General features: G+C 38.0%; 1 protein-coding gene across 1 annotated transcript in view; it reads right to left on the bottom strand.

Moving 5' to 3' along the window:
- Nucleotides 1-10,295: 10,295 nt before the first annotated feature.
- The window catches only part of ERICH1 (glutamate rich 1), a 114,394-nt gene continuing 108,119 nt past the window's right edge, over nucleotides 10,296-16,570 (bottom strand). The window contains exons 6-7 of the mRNA XM_075707737.1: nucleotides 15,861-16,055; nucleotides 10,296-10,455 (exon numbers count right to left, since the gene is read on the bottom strand). Coding sequence (XP_075563852.1) covers nucleotides 10,382-10,455; nucleotides 15,861-16,055 — 269 coding nt within the window. The 3' untranslated portion in view covers nucleotides 10,296-10,381. The remainder of the gene's footprint in view (nucleotides 10,456-15,860; nucleotides 16,056-16,570) is intronic.

Below are 16,570 nucleotides of genomic sequence, written 5' to 3'. Positions count from 1 at the left end.
ATCACAACCTACAAGGGAAAAGCTACACTCATGTAGCCCCATCTCTCCTTCCCTCCTGTTCACATCACCTCAGTAAGTCACTGTTGCCAGTTGCTTCCCAGGATCTGCCCATGTTCAGATTCTCATCCTATGTACCTGCAAGGTAGTCTGAGACTGCTTTTCGCTCTGTGAAACGGGGCAAGGCCTTGCAAATTGTGGAGAAAGTGGATGGGCATGGGACTTCTAGAAACACAACAGTCAGCTAAGTCTTTGTGTCTCAGGTACTCTGATAGGGACACCTGAAATGTTTTTGGCTTGATATTCAACTTTGATGTTTTTTGCTTATGCATAAGGGAATCAGACTGAAAGAAAGGATGCTGCCAGGGAATTTTGACCGAAACGCTGCTTTTTTCCCTAAGGCTTCCAGTGTAGGGGAGAGTTAAGGAACCTTCTGGAATCCTGCAAGGCATACTCTGTGTTAGCACAGAGCCAGAACCTGGGAGTTGGAGGCTCTATGCTGTTTATATGTGAGGGGCTTATACAGCCACAGGTCAGATTCTGGCTAGGGCAATTAGACTTTCCTCAAATAAAGCAGCAGAACTGCATTCGCCAGCTTTATTCACATTGAGAAAACATATCAATGTATCGCTCTGAATCTCTCTTCTCTTTGTCTCTTTTTCTTCTGCAATTTCCGGTACACTTCAGTTTTATCCTCTGCCTTTGAACTGTGGGCTCCTGCAGCTGGTGCAGGAGTGGTACTTCCAGTTGCAAGTTGTTTTAAAATCCTTTTTCTTTCATGTTTAGCTCCTGTACTAACTGGCCCTACTGTCACTTTGCTGGTTACTGCACTGCTACGCTGTTATTACTCCTTTGTTTTTCCATTGTGTAGCTTTGGGGCCAGCCTGTGACACAGCCTTGACTAAAGGGAACCATGAGAGTCATGAAACGCTGCAATGAAGTGGAAATCCCACTGGCAATTCTGTCTCATACAAGGATCCTCCTGAGAATCTGCTTCTGCTTCTCTCTGGACTTTGACAGCTCTGGGCAGAGAGTAACTAAGACTTCTCTCTGCCATTTCTAGCTCCAACAGAAAATGTTAACACTGCCTGCATTTTGATTCATGATACCAACTGCAACTTGGCACTCCATGAGCTGCAGAAGTTGGGAGACTAAGCTGAAGTTCGATTAATCTCTCTGATGAATCCTTATACTGGTCTCCAACCAGATAGTTAGTGCTGATACTGACAGTTAACACGACTGTGCTGTAGCCTGGAAATCTGCTCAGAGAACTGCTTCTGTAAAAAATTGAAAATTTGCATATCCCACTATAAAACTGTGAGTGCAACTTCCTAAGCAAACTTCTAAGTCTCAAACCTGGTTTCTTCATCAACAGTTAATGAACTCATTGCAAGGATCTTTCTTCAATTACCAGCTGGAAGAAATGCAACACAACAGATAATGCACAAACTAGACACCTTCATAACTAAAGTTATGGATCACATCTTTCAGGAAAAGAAAGATATATGAATTTTCCTTTGATGTTTAAAAATAAGGAATCTTCCATAATAATCATTCTTAGCTAATGCAAACCATTCCCCACAGAGCAACAAATTGAAAACAAGACAAATATGAGAGGCTATTTACTTTGAATACTTCTCATTTATTCTGTTTCCCCTTAAACACACTCTAAAACACAATTCTGTAGTTTTTTCTACAGTGTCTTTAGTTTGGACTCTTATCCTTACCTAAAAAAAAATTAAAGCTTATTCTTGTAGAAAACTGAAGCAAAACTTGTTGACAGCAGCAGACAACCATTACACCTTGTGCTATTTAGACTCCTGTGAAGTTACCTAGCGCCGCATGACTTTCTGATCAAAACAAAAAAAGCATACAAGACAATAAAATACACGTTAAATACATTAGGAATCTGCTAGATGATATCAGTTTTCTGTTTTCAAAAAGAAGATATAAATAGGAAATCGTGGCTGAATAATGTTACTTCTCTTTGGATCCCATAAAGATTAGTACTAGTACTCAACACTGTTCAGCGTTTTTATTAATGATCTGTAAATGAACATAGAATCATTGTTGGTAAAATTGGCAGATGACACCGAGATTAGCAGATAGTCGATACTAATGAAAGCAGTACAGGCACACAAAACAATCCATCATTTACTAATCTAGACATAGCCAAAGAAAATCAACGTTAACATGGCCAAACAGAAAGTCAGACATTTAAGAACAAGAAGTATGGAACCAAGGACTAAATCCTGGAAAGCAATAAATTTCAAGAGTACTTGTCTACTGTGACAAATAATTCAACATGGACTCCCTATACAATCCTATGGCAAAAAGTGGACCCACAAACAATGGAGCAGTGAGTACAAAAATTGGCACTGCTAAGATTTTAAATGAAGTTCTATGTGCAGTTCCAGCACACTTGTTCTCTAAATGGCAGGAAAAAAATGGAAAAAATGTACAAGAGAGCCACAAAAAACAATTTGAAGGCTATAGAAAATGCCTTAAATAAGTAATTTAAAGAGATAACGTTTAGGGTAGCAAAAAGGAGGTTGCATTGTAGCTTGATTACAGTGTTCAAAAACTTTCACAGACAGAAAATAGTGGCTAGTGAGGGGCTACTTAATCTAGTGAAGAAAAGCATACCAAGAACTAATGGCTGAAAGTTAAATCTAGACAAATTCAAAGTTAAAATAAAGCACATCTTTCTAACCGTGAGAGTAATTGAGTACTGGAATAAATGGCTGGAGAAGGGGCTAAGTCTTGGTTTCTTGATGTCTTTAAATCAAGCTTGCCTGTCTCTGCAGAAGACTTGCTTTAGCAAAAACCACAAATTGTGCTTTTGTCAGACTCAAGTTACTGGTCTTCACTCTGAAGTAAAAGGAAAATATATGACTAGGGATCTAGATGGGGTCAGAGAAAATAATCTCATATCCTTTTTAGTCTTACCTTCCATGAATCTATCAATTTACTGAGTAAGAAAAAACACAGAGAAAAAACTTTGAGTGACTTTTGCCATCTGGATAACAATGTGATCTGTAGCAGACTGTAAATCATCCAGTAATAAATATATGTCAGAAACTATCAAGATGAATATATTCTTGCAACGCCTTCTAATTTAGAAATTTAGAGTTATTTAATATTTTACACATTAATTTTATACTGGGTAATTGAATTAATGTGAAAGGGTTAAGCAGACAGGCTAATGAAACACTGTGCCACGTACTTAGCTTAATGTGGTTGGAAAAATCAATGCACTTTGGTCTGTCAGTTAGCAATCACAGATTTAATTGAATAACATGTCAAGTATTTTAAACTGTTTACCAATGTAAATAGAATCCAGCATTATAGTAATGGTAATAAGCTAAGATGCTTTCCCTGAATTCCAATCAGATTTGAACATGACCTTCATTTTAAGCTCCAACATGCCAGACAGAGATCAAACAGCTATCATTATGTCTACAGACTTCAGCAATTACTCCTGTGATTCTGAAAAAAATATACTCACTATTGATCCACTCTCTAGAACACAGGTAATAGGTAATCTGTTTGATATCCCTAGCAATAGCTACTCCTTCTCTGTGCATTTATATTCACTTCCATTTTATTATTGGAATAAACCACACAGCAATCTCTTACCGAGCCCATCTGAGAAGTGGTGGAGGCCACTTTGTGCATGATTGCATGAAGGGAATGAAGAAGAGCAGAAGAAGCACCTCTTCAGCTTGTATTGGGTGAGTTCCAAGCACAGCTGTACAACAGCTCCTTACTCTTCTCCTTCGCCCTTTTACCACTCCCAGGCAATGGCTTCCCAACAGAAGATACGAAAGCAGCAAGGAGTGGGGGGTGACAGCCCTGTCCAAGTTGAAGGAGCTTGCCACTGCCAGAGCAGCACCAGGAGCAGGTGATGTTTTAGTCATGCAACATGTACATTCCTGTCCCTTTCTCAGATGCAGTAAATGAATTTTTTTGGACAAGATCCAGATGCCTGCAATGCAGATGTTTCCATCTGACCTACCTGTTTACGCTCCTGTAACAGTCAACGTAAAGACATAAGTTCTCCTATTTGTACCACTGTTCTTATCCTAACATAGATGTCTAGAAGCAAACAGGTATATTGGGCTGTACAAGTATCTATTTCATCCCAGTGATTATAAAGTTCTTAGGACAGGCAGCTCAGATGGAAACATCTACAATGTACCTCCAATTCTCCTTAGCAAGCTGCAGATGAACACTGCCTCCAAAGTATCTACTAGGGACAACCAGGTCCCTGTTGTACTAGACTGATCATGTGTGCAACGTAAAATTATTATGCCATTTTTAACTACCAGCAGCCTTGCTTACATATTCTAGCATATTCTTGATTTTAAATGTCACATTCCCCTAGCACATTGGCACCTCAGATGTAATAGAAATTCACTGTTCTGGGTGCTGTGCAGCAGGCCAAACCCTGCATCAAATTGCTACTAGTTTAAGAAAGGAGAAAACAGATGAGAAAATAGGCAGATTGATGTGGGAGTACACAGATACAGTAAAGCAACATTAGTCAGCACAGCAGGCAGCTGTCTTATCACACTACTGACCTAGCTGCTGCCAAGCTTTTGGGTAGCATCATGGCAAAGGACAGTTTTAAAGAAGGAAAGGAAGATGACAGAAAGACTGCTCTGTAGAGACCTGCAGAAGACATTGTGGGAAAAAGCACAAATGTGTTAATCTGACAATGTAGCAAATGGGTGATGGAAGCTCGTACCAGAGGCTGAGAGGATGGAGGAATCATCTGTGCACTGACTAAGGGACTGAGAAGACTAGCAAAGATCTTGAAAGTGAAGAAAAGCAGCCTCTAGTTGATGCAACCTTTAGTAGCCTACAGTTGATGCAAAAGAAAATAAGGCATTGAACCCCAGATTCATTCCTTCTCTATTTTTGTGTAGTCCTCTTCAATCTTAGATAACACTTTTTTTTTTTTTTGCATTATGTATCCTAAAACAGGATGTAGCATTGCAGTAATAATGTAGAAGAGAACTACAGCTTGCTTATGCATTTTACAAATGTATACAGTTCATTAAAATGACTACAGACTATTAATTCTACAAAGTTAAGCACTAAACTTGGATAATGTCCTTATTAAAGCTATGTATTTGACCTTGAGTGACTGTGGTGCATATACACTGTTTTAAAATAATCAAATACTACATATTTTTTTCCTAGATCTTTAGATGTAGGAAACATACAGCATTTGTAACTTCCTGCTTTTTCTTTATACTCAGGCAGTGCTCTTCCCCCATGGCTTAGTTCAGCATATATCTAGCAGTTTAAAAATACATTTTTTTCATTTAAGAAACACATATATTAAAAATTGTGAAATACTTAGACATTATAATTATCCCATTCAACAAAAAAATTACTTAGATGCAATGCAGAGGATAAAGTAGTTAACAGTGAAGCTAAATTAGCTGCATAAACATATGCAGTGCAGCCCTCCTTAGGTGCAATCTAGGGCTGAAGCAATTAATCACAAAATCTACATAGCTATAACCTGAGGTTGGCCTAAATATTAAATACAATGCATTTTTCTACTCTTACAGTTTGCTTTTTTTTTTCACTACTGCTCTTTGTTATGATACTTAATGTGTAGCATACTGTACAAGCAAAACACACATCACTTTCCACTCTACTTCTGTAGACTGGTTTTATTATATACCAGATATTAATGGGTAAACTACGTTTTCTGTGGTCAAAGACAGCTTAAAAATTTTCTGCCTTCGTGCTGCCACTCACTACTTTTTTCCTTCCTTGTCTTTATTTTTAAGTCTTTTTTTTCCCAGATGTCATTTCAGAGATTCAGCCTACTGAGTAGTACCCTCCTGCACTGGTGCAGGGGAGAAAAGCCAGCTGTCATAGAAAACACATTAAAGAATTTATAACTCTACATGATTGTAAAGTACTATATAACACATTGCACCACTTATGAAGCAGTAAAAATCTGTAACATTAGAGAATGATTCCCACATCACATATCCACGAAAGAGAAGAATTAAGGTCTTGCACGCAATTTTGAGAATAAAACATGTACCTTTATAGAGAGATAATGGCCTTGAACTCATACCATTGCATACAAGCATAGTGACTAGCTATTTACTACTACAGATGCCCAAAACTACTTCAGCCTCTGTGGTCTTCCTTGTACACAGAGCCGAGGGAAGGGACCACCACCTACCCAGGGCCCAATTTTTCTCCCACTGTGCTGCTGTTCCTTCCTTACTGCGTGTCCTGGTTTTGGCTGGGATAGAGTTAGTTTTCTTCCTAGTAGCAGGTATAGTGCTGTGCTTTGGATTTAGGATGAGAACAATGCTGATAACACACTGATGTTTTAGTTGTTGCTAAGCAGTGTTCACACTAGGTCAAGGACTTTTCAGCTTCCCATGCTCTGCCAGGTGCACAAGAAACTGGGAGGTGGCACAGCCAGGACAGCTGACCCAAACTGACCAAAGGGCTATTCCATACCATATGACGTCATGCTCAGTATAGAAACTGGGGGGGGTTTGGCCAGGGGCAGCAATCGCTGCTCAGGGACTGGCTGGGCATTGGTCAGCAGGTGGTGAGCAATTGCATTGTGCATCACTTGCTTTGTATATTATTATTATTATATTGTTATTATTATCATTACTATTTTACTTTATTTCAATTATTAAACTGTTCTTATCTCAACCCAGGAGTGTTTCTCACTCTTACTCCTCCGATTCTCTCCCCCATTCCACCGGGGCAGGGGGAGTGAGTGAGCGGCTGCGTGGTGCTTAGTTGCTGGCTGGGGCTAAACCACAACACTGTGTAATTATGCAAACTAGAAAATTAACTCTTGAAGCCACATGCAGGCTACTTTCTAGTTGATCCCTGAATTCTTCTTACTGTTGGGAGTCCATGTAGGTTTTAAAAAAAATTTTAAAGTTCTATTTTCCCAGAAATTTGAGATATGCTGATAATAGTGTGCGTACAGTTCAGTCTGAAGTTCTCTGATGCAAAGTCCACTAAAAAAAACTCTTCCATGCCTCAGAAATTCCGCAATACTGCATATTCATTAGACTGAATGGTGCAGAAGAAGCAAAAATTCAAGGCCACCTCCTTTGCCATTTATGACTTTAGCATGAAAATCCAAAGCGATCAATGTTTCATTGCTATAATGAAGGAGCCACGTATAGTGAGATGTAAACCACACTGTGTTCACTGATGGGTATTAATTTAAATTTTTCAGTTTTCATATCCCAGCTGTGTTGGTTACACCGCTGCTCAAATAAACCATAAAAAGCGTAGGGAGATTCAGCACCATTTCTTTTAGAGAAGAAGCACAGAAAGTGACCAGGTATTAAAATTCTGATGTGCAAAACCTTTCTGACTGCAGATAGGATGTTAAATATGGAACCAAACAATCCTTCTCCCCTGCCATTTTTAGAACATTGCCTAATTGATACTATTATAGTATGAGTAATGTCCATTTCTTTTGCTTTTAAACTCAATCCTTCTTCTGTGTTCTTTCGTGTGTTGCTCTGAAAGTGTCCTTACACATGTTGCAGTTCAGCACACCGTTGTTTGGCACATTTGTTTCAGAAAGAAATACACGCTTACGTGATTGCATTTATCTACAGTGACAATCTACAATTTATCTGCTTGAATTTCATCCAATTTTCTAAACTCTCCAACATCTCAGATTTTACTTTATCCTCTACTCTCTATAATCCCTGTTAGTGTAATAGTGGCAGGTTTGATAAGTGTTAAGATTCAGCTCCTATCGCAGGTCATTTACAAAGACATCAGATATCACTGACTCTAACTAGCTACATTCTGAAACTGTTCGCAGGCTTGCTTTGTTAGAACCAGATTACTTCTGCACAGAATATAAGGCTCTTACAATGGTTAAAGTGAAAGGAAAAAGAAAGGCTGAAAGAAATCTTTTCACCATTATTACCCGATTCAAGCAAAGTACATTTTTGACCTGAGAAATTTTACTCGCATTCTGGGATTAGACTACTGATAGTACAAAATATTTCTGTTTGGCAAAGATACCCAAATCTGCTCCTCTGTACGCAGCTATTTAAAATTCAGCATAATTTTAAAAATCACTTTAATATTATGACAAGTGGCCAAGCACTGAAACAGAAATAATAAAGAAGAGAAATTAAAGCAATAAACAAAGCTGTGAGACCAGTGCGTGAGTGCTTGTGAGATGAGTGTGTGAACGTGTGGTAGCGTGGGTCAGGCTGGACTAGCTGGTGAGCAGGAGACCCACAGAGCAGGTAAGAGGGCCCAGGATTCAGGCAGGGATATGAGAGAGGCTGGGGGCCTGTGCTGGTATTCGAGGGATCTGGGAATGGGGATATGCTTGTGAATCTAGGAAGTGAAGGGATGTGTGTTTTCACTCGTGAATTTCAATTTCAATCAGTCAGAGAAGATGACTGTACTTGTGTTTTATGCGAGTCCCGGCAGGGTTACTCACGGGTGTTGTTAAAGGCAGTGCCCTGTCTGTGGCAGCCTGTGTAGTCAGCCATGCAAGTGTTGTGTGTGTCTGTCTGTCTGTCTGTGTCTGTCCATCTGTCCCTCAGATACCTGCTAAGCCTCGCTACCGGCTGAGCCTGGGAACATGAAAGCTGCAGTTGCCTCCATCGGCATGGGACAGAGAGACATCCAGGTCTCCAGGTGCACCAGCCTGGGATCCAGAGGACGAGGAGGAGGAACCCCCAGGTCCTGGGGTCCCTGCAAGGCAGTAGCCTTATAACATCCCTCAGCACAGTCACTCATGTATCAGGAAATGCAGGCACTACAGTTGTTTGTACGGTCCTAATTTAACCTGGTTTGTACTTGTGTTTCAAAATACTGTCCTTAATGGCATGATCTCGTTTATTTTTTCTTATTCTGTGTACAGGACAGATGATGCCTACCTAATGAGTTGCTGCATATCCTTTTTGTGTGGTTCCTAGGCCTCATTTACTGCACGATATTCAAACCTTAATCTCAGGATGAAGTGATTAATTTCCTGTGGGGTCTGCCAATAGAGTATCTAGGTGCTTCACATTCAAGTGATATTTTCTTCATTCTCCAGATGTGGGACTGCGACACACAGCATCTCAGTGAGAAGTCACAGCTACAGTTCAGTGCCTACGTGTTAGCAAATCAGGAGCTTTAAAACAGGGAACATGCTATTAGTTTCCCCTCTGCAAAGTCTGGTTTAAATATATTTCCTAGGAGATACAGACCTAACTCAAGTTCTCCAGAGCTGCACACAGCTGCCTTAACCATAAGACCATTTTCCCTGCACCTGCAATCCTTTGGCATGATACGGAACCCCTTTTAACTTCTTCAATTAACAAGAAAGAGATGTGATTGTATTTTTATTACACATTTTTGAGCATCACTAAAAACAATGCCTTGCAATAGGATGTATCAGGCAATATAATAAAAAAAAAAAAGCAAAAAACCCATGCAATGTTGACATAGGCTCATCAGTAATGTATCTCCAGGCACATGTTGGAGGAGATAAATATGTTGCCCCTATCCTACTGATGAGGAAGCTAAGATATGAGAAATGGTTTGCTCTGTATCACCTATCAGGTGAATGACTCAGCTGACAAAAGAGCCTCTCACTTATGAAGCATTTTTTTCTTCAGGATTCCAAAACTTTTTACAACCATAGATATTATTTACTGTATCATCTACACATGGATAAATTCAGTTGCAGAAAGACTACACAGTAATCAGTGAGAGAGCCCAGTGCCATAATTCTGCAGTCAGTGAAGCCCATTGGATTGTAACAGGCTGGGCTGTGGAATAGTTCTGAAAATGCCATTCAAGTTTCTGCATAACTTCAAACAGTTCCTACATGACCCACATGTAGAAATTTATCTATTTCCACAGTTTAGCAGTTTATTCAGTAAAAATACATTCCTCAGATGTATTGTTGCTTAGATTTAAATATAAAAATATATTTCTGTTTTTCAGGTAAACAGATATATCAGATAAATAAGAAAAGTCAAGAAATAAAGCTTCCAGAAAGGAACAATCAATTTAAAACAACAACAAAAAAATACTATACTTCTTAAACAAAATACTTGATACAGACTTTATCATTCCAGGTAAGTCCCTTATCCTAAAGTGAAAGGCACATACTAATCCAGCTGAAAGACTCAGGCCACACAGCATATTCTTGACCACCCAAACACAAAAATCACATGTAGTTATACCGTTTATTGTCTTCTAGAGTTTGTAACACAGAAAAATAATTCATTTACCTGAAGGTGTAGAATGTGTATTGACACTGCTCTTCCTGAACAATTGCTACTTGGTTAAGAGTTTGTAATTAAATTTTAACCCTGCGCATATGGACACAGGCAAGGCTTTATTTCCTGTTCTTCACAGGAAGGATATCTGTAATCCAGTAGTGAAACAGAGACGTGACTATCTTGGTATGATCTGAAACAAAGAAAACACATTCCTCCTGAAATAACTCTATGACATTTCTGAACATTAAAAAAAACTTGTGTGAACATCTGTTTCCATTCAATATTAGCATTTCAGTAAAACCAATGCAGATATTGGAGCTCGAAGACTACTACATAATAATTTCTAGAGAAACAGGTGCATTTTCTTTCAGGAGGTCATTTATTTGTATGAGAAACAATTTTGGTTCTATGTTTTGGAATATCCTATTTGTTACGACTCAGTAATTCAGAAAAAAAGATCGAAAGGACATGATCATATGGGTAAGGCTCAGAGTGCAATCTTCTCCATTTCTTTCTGTCTGGAGAGCAGTTTCATACATTATTCTTTAACTTACAGTAGCACCTACAAGCCCCAGTTGAGAATGAGTCGTAAAGACAGCTGCACTAAAGCCTCAAAACACCATGGCTTCTGTCTTAATTCAGAGATTATCTATGTGACTTTATTTATCTTAACGACAGGACTTTCTACAGTACTTATCAAATAATATCACGTTTAAGATGATTCTATAATATTATGCTAATATAGCTTTCACATTTCATTTCCTTTTCTTTGACCATTCATTCATTCAAAAAAAAAAGGTTAAATTTAATCATTTTAGGGCCTCTGTGTATCCAGCCTGTGCATTGCTGGCACACAGTAACTGTATGACTTCTGGTCTGCAAAATGTACCTCCCCACCCCCCCCAGCAATGGAGACATATATAAAGAACAACTCTCCAAAAAAAGGCAGTTAAAAGAAGCTTCTAGCTCTTCTGTGAGTGATAATTTCCTAGGCAACAAGGGAAGAGGATATTTGAGACCTGCTACTAACCAACAAAGGGAAAATGTTAATAGATACTGGAATGAAGTTGGAGTAGAAGCTGAATGAGTTCATAAATTAGGAGATAATGACTTTTTTTTTTTAATTAGGTGATCACCTATGCTTTAATAATTGATGTGAAATGAGAATTAAGTAGCCCTCATTTCAAAAGCTACAGTTTCCAACCAGCAAATGAAGCATTACTTCCAGTCGCAGCTCTTCTTTGCCCATGGCACTGTGCAGGATCATGAAGGTATCTGGCTTCCTTTTGCAAATGGCCACTGACTTTCTGACAGAGATCAGCCAAGCCCCATCATGACAAATGCGTGTCTATTTGACTTCTAAACATTCTCTTCCCTGCATTTCTAGAAGACTTTAGGTAGAGGTAAGTACTTTTTGTTAAAGACTACCAAAGAAATGGAAATAGTAATAGGAGATGTTGTTCTTTTCATGGAATCATAGAATTGTTTAGGTTGGAAAAGACCTTTAAGATCATCCAGTCCAAACATTAACCTAACATTACCAAGTCCACCACTAAACCGATTAAGGGTAGAGTAGCAATCCCATGCCTCCTGGCTTGGTGGCTGGATCATTTATAATGAAAGTAAAAACTAGGAATCATTAAGATTGGAAAGTACCTCTAAGATCATCATTCCAATCATCAACCCAAACCCCCCATGCCCAGTAAACCATGTCCCAGAGTGCCACATCTACCCGTTTTTTTAACTCTTCCAGGGATGGTGACTCCACCACCTCTCTGGGCAGCCTCTTCCAATGCTTGACCACCCTTTCTGTGAAGAAATTTTTCCTAATATCCAATCTAAACCTCCCCTGGCGCAGCTTCAGCCCATTTCCTCTCGTCCTATCACTAACTACATGGGAGAAGATACCAACACCCACCTCACTACTACCTCCTTTCAGGTAGTTGTAGAGAGCCAGAAGGTCTCCCCTCAGCCTCCTCTTCTCCAGGCTAAACAATCCCAGTTCCCTCAGCCGCTCCTCATAAGGCCTGTGCTCCAGACCCTTCACCAGCCTTGTTGCCCTTCTCTGGACATGCTCCAGCACCTCCATGTCTTTCTTGTATTGAGGGGCCCAAAACTGGACACACTATTCCAGGTGCGGCCTCACCAGTGCCGAGTACAGGGGGACAATCACTTCCCTGCTCCTGCTGGCCACGCTATTCCTGATACAAGCCAGGATGCTGTTGGCCTTCTTGGCCACTTGAGCACACTGCTGGCTCAAGTACAGTCTGAGAACAATGACACTTTAAATAGCCATGTTCAAGTAAAAACTCTTGACCAACCTCAACTTCATATAATTGCTGAAGTACAAGGTCAAAGGTAACTTGATGGAGTAACTTGAAGCACAAAGTACAAGGTAAGTTGATGGAGAATGATGACTAGACAGAACAATGAATATCTCTTAACCATAGAGATTTTCTTGTTCAAGTATGTTTTCTCATTTAAATGAAGGGTTAAAGATAATAACTTAATGTTGATAATTTTTCTGTTTCAATCTCCTTAGCAATTTCCTCTTCCTGCAAAATTTTTCAGACCCTATGACCAACCTTGTTAGACCTTTCTTTGATATGACTGCAAATATTGGCATCTAAGAGCTTAAGATAAAACAGAAACTTTTTTCTTCACTGTTTCTTTTTTCTTTTGGTTGAACCATGATTCCCAATCTGAATAACATGCTGATAGGTGTGAAGGATATACCAAAACATGGTCTTGAAACAGTGTTTTTCAATTTGTGGTCTGCAGTCCTCGGGCAGTCCAGAGCTTTACTCTAAAGGGTCTGTAAAAAGTTACTAAGAAAAGCAAATTTATCATCAGTAGGCAAAAACTTGCCAAGTGGGACTTGGTAGCCCCAGTGGAAAATGAGATTAAACCATAGCATATATATGAGGAAATAGAAGATATATAATGGTATGTTTACTTTGTAAAGTTTCCTAACGGTGAACATGCACTTATATGAAAAAGATGGATCACTTCTCATTTATTCCTTCCTTGAATTAAAGAAAAAACTGAACAAAACATAGCACCCATTATTATTCCTTTGATGTTGGCATCTTAAGTAGAATCATAACGACAGGGAAAAGGGTTAACATTGCTTCTTGAGCTAAAAATAGGTTTATTTTGTAAAAATAATACACCTTGCCAAAATTAAGAATTGTTTTCTTTTCATCATGTTAATAAGGAATGACCTTTTCTTCTGGTACATCATGCCCTCATAAAAATAAACAAAACAGAAAAAAGGCAAGATAATCAGACAATCTGGTAAAAAAAATTGAGATTACTATGATGTACTGTACATTTTTATCTTCATAAACAGCCCTAACCTGTATTTCTATAGGAAGAACTTTAATTTGCTGAGACAACAAGTTTTTGTAATAACTCTTAACTTTCATCACCTGTTCATTGGGAACGAAATCTAAAATTTAACAAAACTGGGCAAGATGACCTATTTTTGAGCCAAAGGTAGGAAAAAAGTATAATTAAAAAACCTAATTCAAGGTAAAATTTCAGAGCACTATATCCTCATTCACTGAAATTCCTGAATTACAAATAGAATGTATTGTTAAACTCTGCTGAGGCAAATTAATATCTAGCAGGTGTTTAATTATCCTTTAATAATTTATAACAATGTATTTTCCTCCTTCTTATGTTGTTGTACCTCATGAATATCAAATCAACTACTACGGTTACACCACTGTGAACTTGGAATGAGATTAGAATTGCATCCGGAGTGACAACTGTTGCTAGGAAAAAAAAAAAATCAACTGGAAGAGTAAATAATTTCAGGCTGCATCAGCAGAAACATAAATGAATTTTAAAAATCACTCAGAAAATTGTTTTCTTCTTTTTCAAGTGACAAATACACACATAAGGAAATTAGCATAGCTGCATGGACTTGTTTCTAATTTGCTTCTGTTTTCTCTTCTCTCTTCAGTTTGACATTTCTGCTATATAAAAGTAAACAGAGCAGCTTGCCTCAAGACTGCAAAACCAAACACAATTAGTACCGTATTGAGTAGATTTTGGATAAGGCATGTAAGGAATATCCTGAAAGTGGTCAGTTCAACAGTTCCATTTTGATTTAATCAACAGAAGCTGAATTAGGTCATTTAATAAAGGGCCAATACCATTACCACTATTGCTGCAGAGTCCTACTTAGTTTGCAAATATGTATTGCATCTAATGAGACTACCTGATTATAATTAAGATCATAGAATCTAGGCTTGAAATTAATTATTGAATGCACAGAAAGATTTTGTTCCATGTATGTGTGGATAGTTCAGATCTATCAGAACCTTAAATGCTGACATACTCTACATGTCCACTTTAAAGAATACCTATGTAAGAGTGTCCTTTTCAAAATGTATCAGCTATGAACTCTACAGCCAGGAGTTCTCTCTTTTCTGTGTTTTTACAATGCACAGCAGACAGTAGGCTCCAGTCTTGACTAGGATCTTTAGCCACTATCATGCTCTAAATTATTTAATGATGTTACAAGCAGTAGTCTCTTCTTTGAATGTTATTGCTAAGCCTCTCATGGCCATGATCTTATTTACTCTGTTACCACTGTACTGCCAGCTCAGTCGTTACTCTTCAAAAGACTCAGAGCACTACCTAAAATGGCTGAGATTCTCTCATGCCGCAGCAAGTGCTCTCTGATTAAACTCTTTGTGAGGCAAGAAAATTCAGCACATCTTGTAGATTTGGCTGATGCTACAAACAAATGTACTAATGACAAGTAACAATGACTATTTAAATGAAGACTACTTGGAAAAAATATAGCTTCTACGGACTACATGCTGATCCCACATTCACTTGAGGAACTATTAACTATGTCCGAGAAGAATTTCTACTAAAATTATAGGGGTTGTAATAGAGAACAAAAGGACCATGAATGAAATCAGACTTGTGCCTCAGGGATAAAAAGATTCAGTAACAGAGTAATTTTTCTTTTTATGAATGACTTTATAATATCATTTATTTTGAAGAGTGACTTTACATTTTTACATAATCAACAGTTATTTTTTAGAAACTTAAACCAGACATTTATATTTAAACAAAACCAAAGTAAATCAAACTTTGGCATGCAAAATCTACGTGTTAAAGAAGCCACATAGGTGACCAAGACCAAATGAAATAATGGGCTTTAGTGATTCTCATGCATGTAAAATTAATCCTTAACGGGATGAGTGAAATCTCCAAGATAAACAAGTTAATTTAAAAAGTCTACAAAGAGGATGTATTAAAAATATGCTTTAAACATGATTAAATCTTAAATCAGTTAAGATTTAAAAAATACTGTTTTCAGAACCTGCATCATCTTGTACTCTATAGTTGCTCCAAAGTATGAAAAGGTTCTGTATTGATCGTAACCAAACAAAAACCAGGGAAAATCACTGTATTTTTGGTGGGAATTATGCTTTCAAATCTTGTATAAGCATATCTTTACCACTATATAATTATTTTCAGCTTCCTAATAAAAATACCTGTGACAAATCTGAATTTTAATCCACACAAAAAAAGAACATCAGTGAATGAACATGAGTGAATGGTGCCTACCAGGAGGCATCATGGATTGTTCTTGGAAATGGTTCAAAGCATCTTTCAATCTCTCAATATCCTGTAGCAATACAAGGGATTTCAGCTGATGCAGAAGAGTCACATCTGAGGAAGAGATGGTGCGAGATTCAAGATATTGTAAAAGCTCTTGGGCAGTTGCTGAATTTACAGCAGAATCTGTGCCTTCTGATTTATCTGGAAAAACAATTGGAAAACCACATTAAAAATACTCAGTGAGCACAGAGAATTTTCCTAATTATACTTTATTTTCAAAGACAGCATCTTCTTTTTTAGTACAACTTACAACCAAATGGTACTAAAGAGCAGCTTGCTCCTCCCATTTTTTGTTAAATTTTAAAACAATGGTAAGAGAGAAAAGTAGCAAATTCAAAAAGTAAAAAGGACAATAGGATTCATAGTGACAGCAATGCAAGAGGAATCTAAATTTTCAAGATTAGCATAGGAAGAAGGTGTGATGAAGAAACTGTACTTTGGCCAAAACACTGTAGTTTTGCTTCCTACACACTATTTATTATTAAAATGCACACACATGTGGAGACAGGGAACAACTCTGTGGAACTACCGCAAAGCAATTCTGGAGGCATCCAATTATCTTGTTATCGTACTTTTACATTTTTATTTAAAAAGCACATATTACAGCATGGAAGACAGCAGAGAAGGACATACACTGTTTCTACAGTACTAAAGCA

Source organism: Pelecanus crispus, chromosome 3, assembly GCF_030463565.1.
Source record: "Pelecanus crispus isolate bPelCri1 chromosome 3, bPelCri1.pri, whole genome shotgun sequence".
In the NCBI taxonomy this organism is placed as follows: Eukaryota; Metazoa; Chordata; class Aves; order Pelecaniformes; family Pelecanidae; genus Pelecanus; species Pelecanus crispus.
The sequence above is the reverse complement of the archived record's forward strand: the minus strand, read 5'-3'. Positions and strand labels throughout refer to the sequence as shown.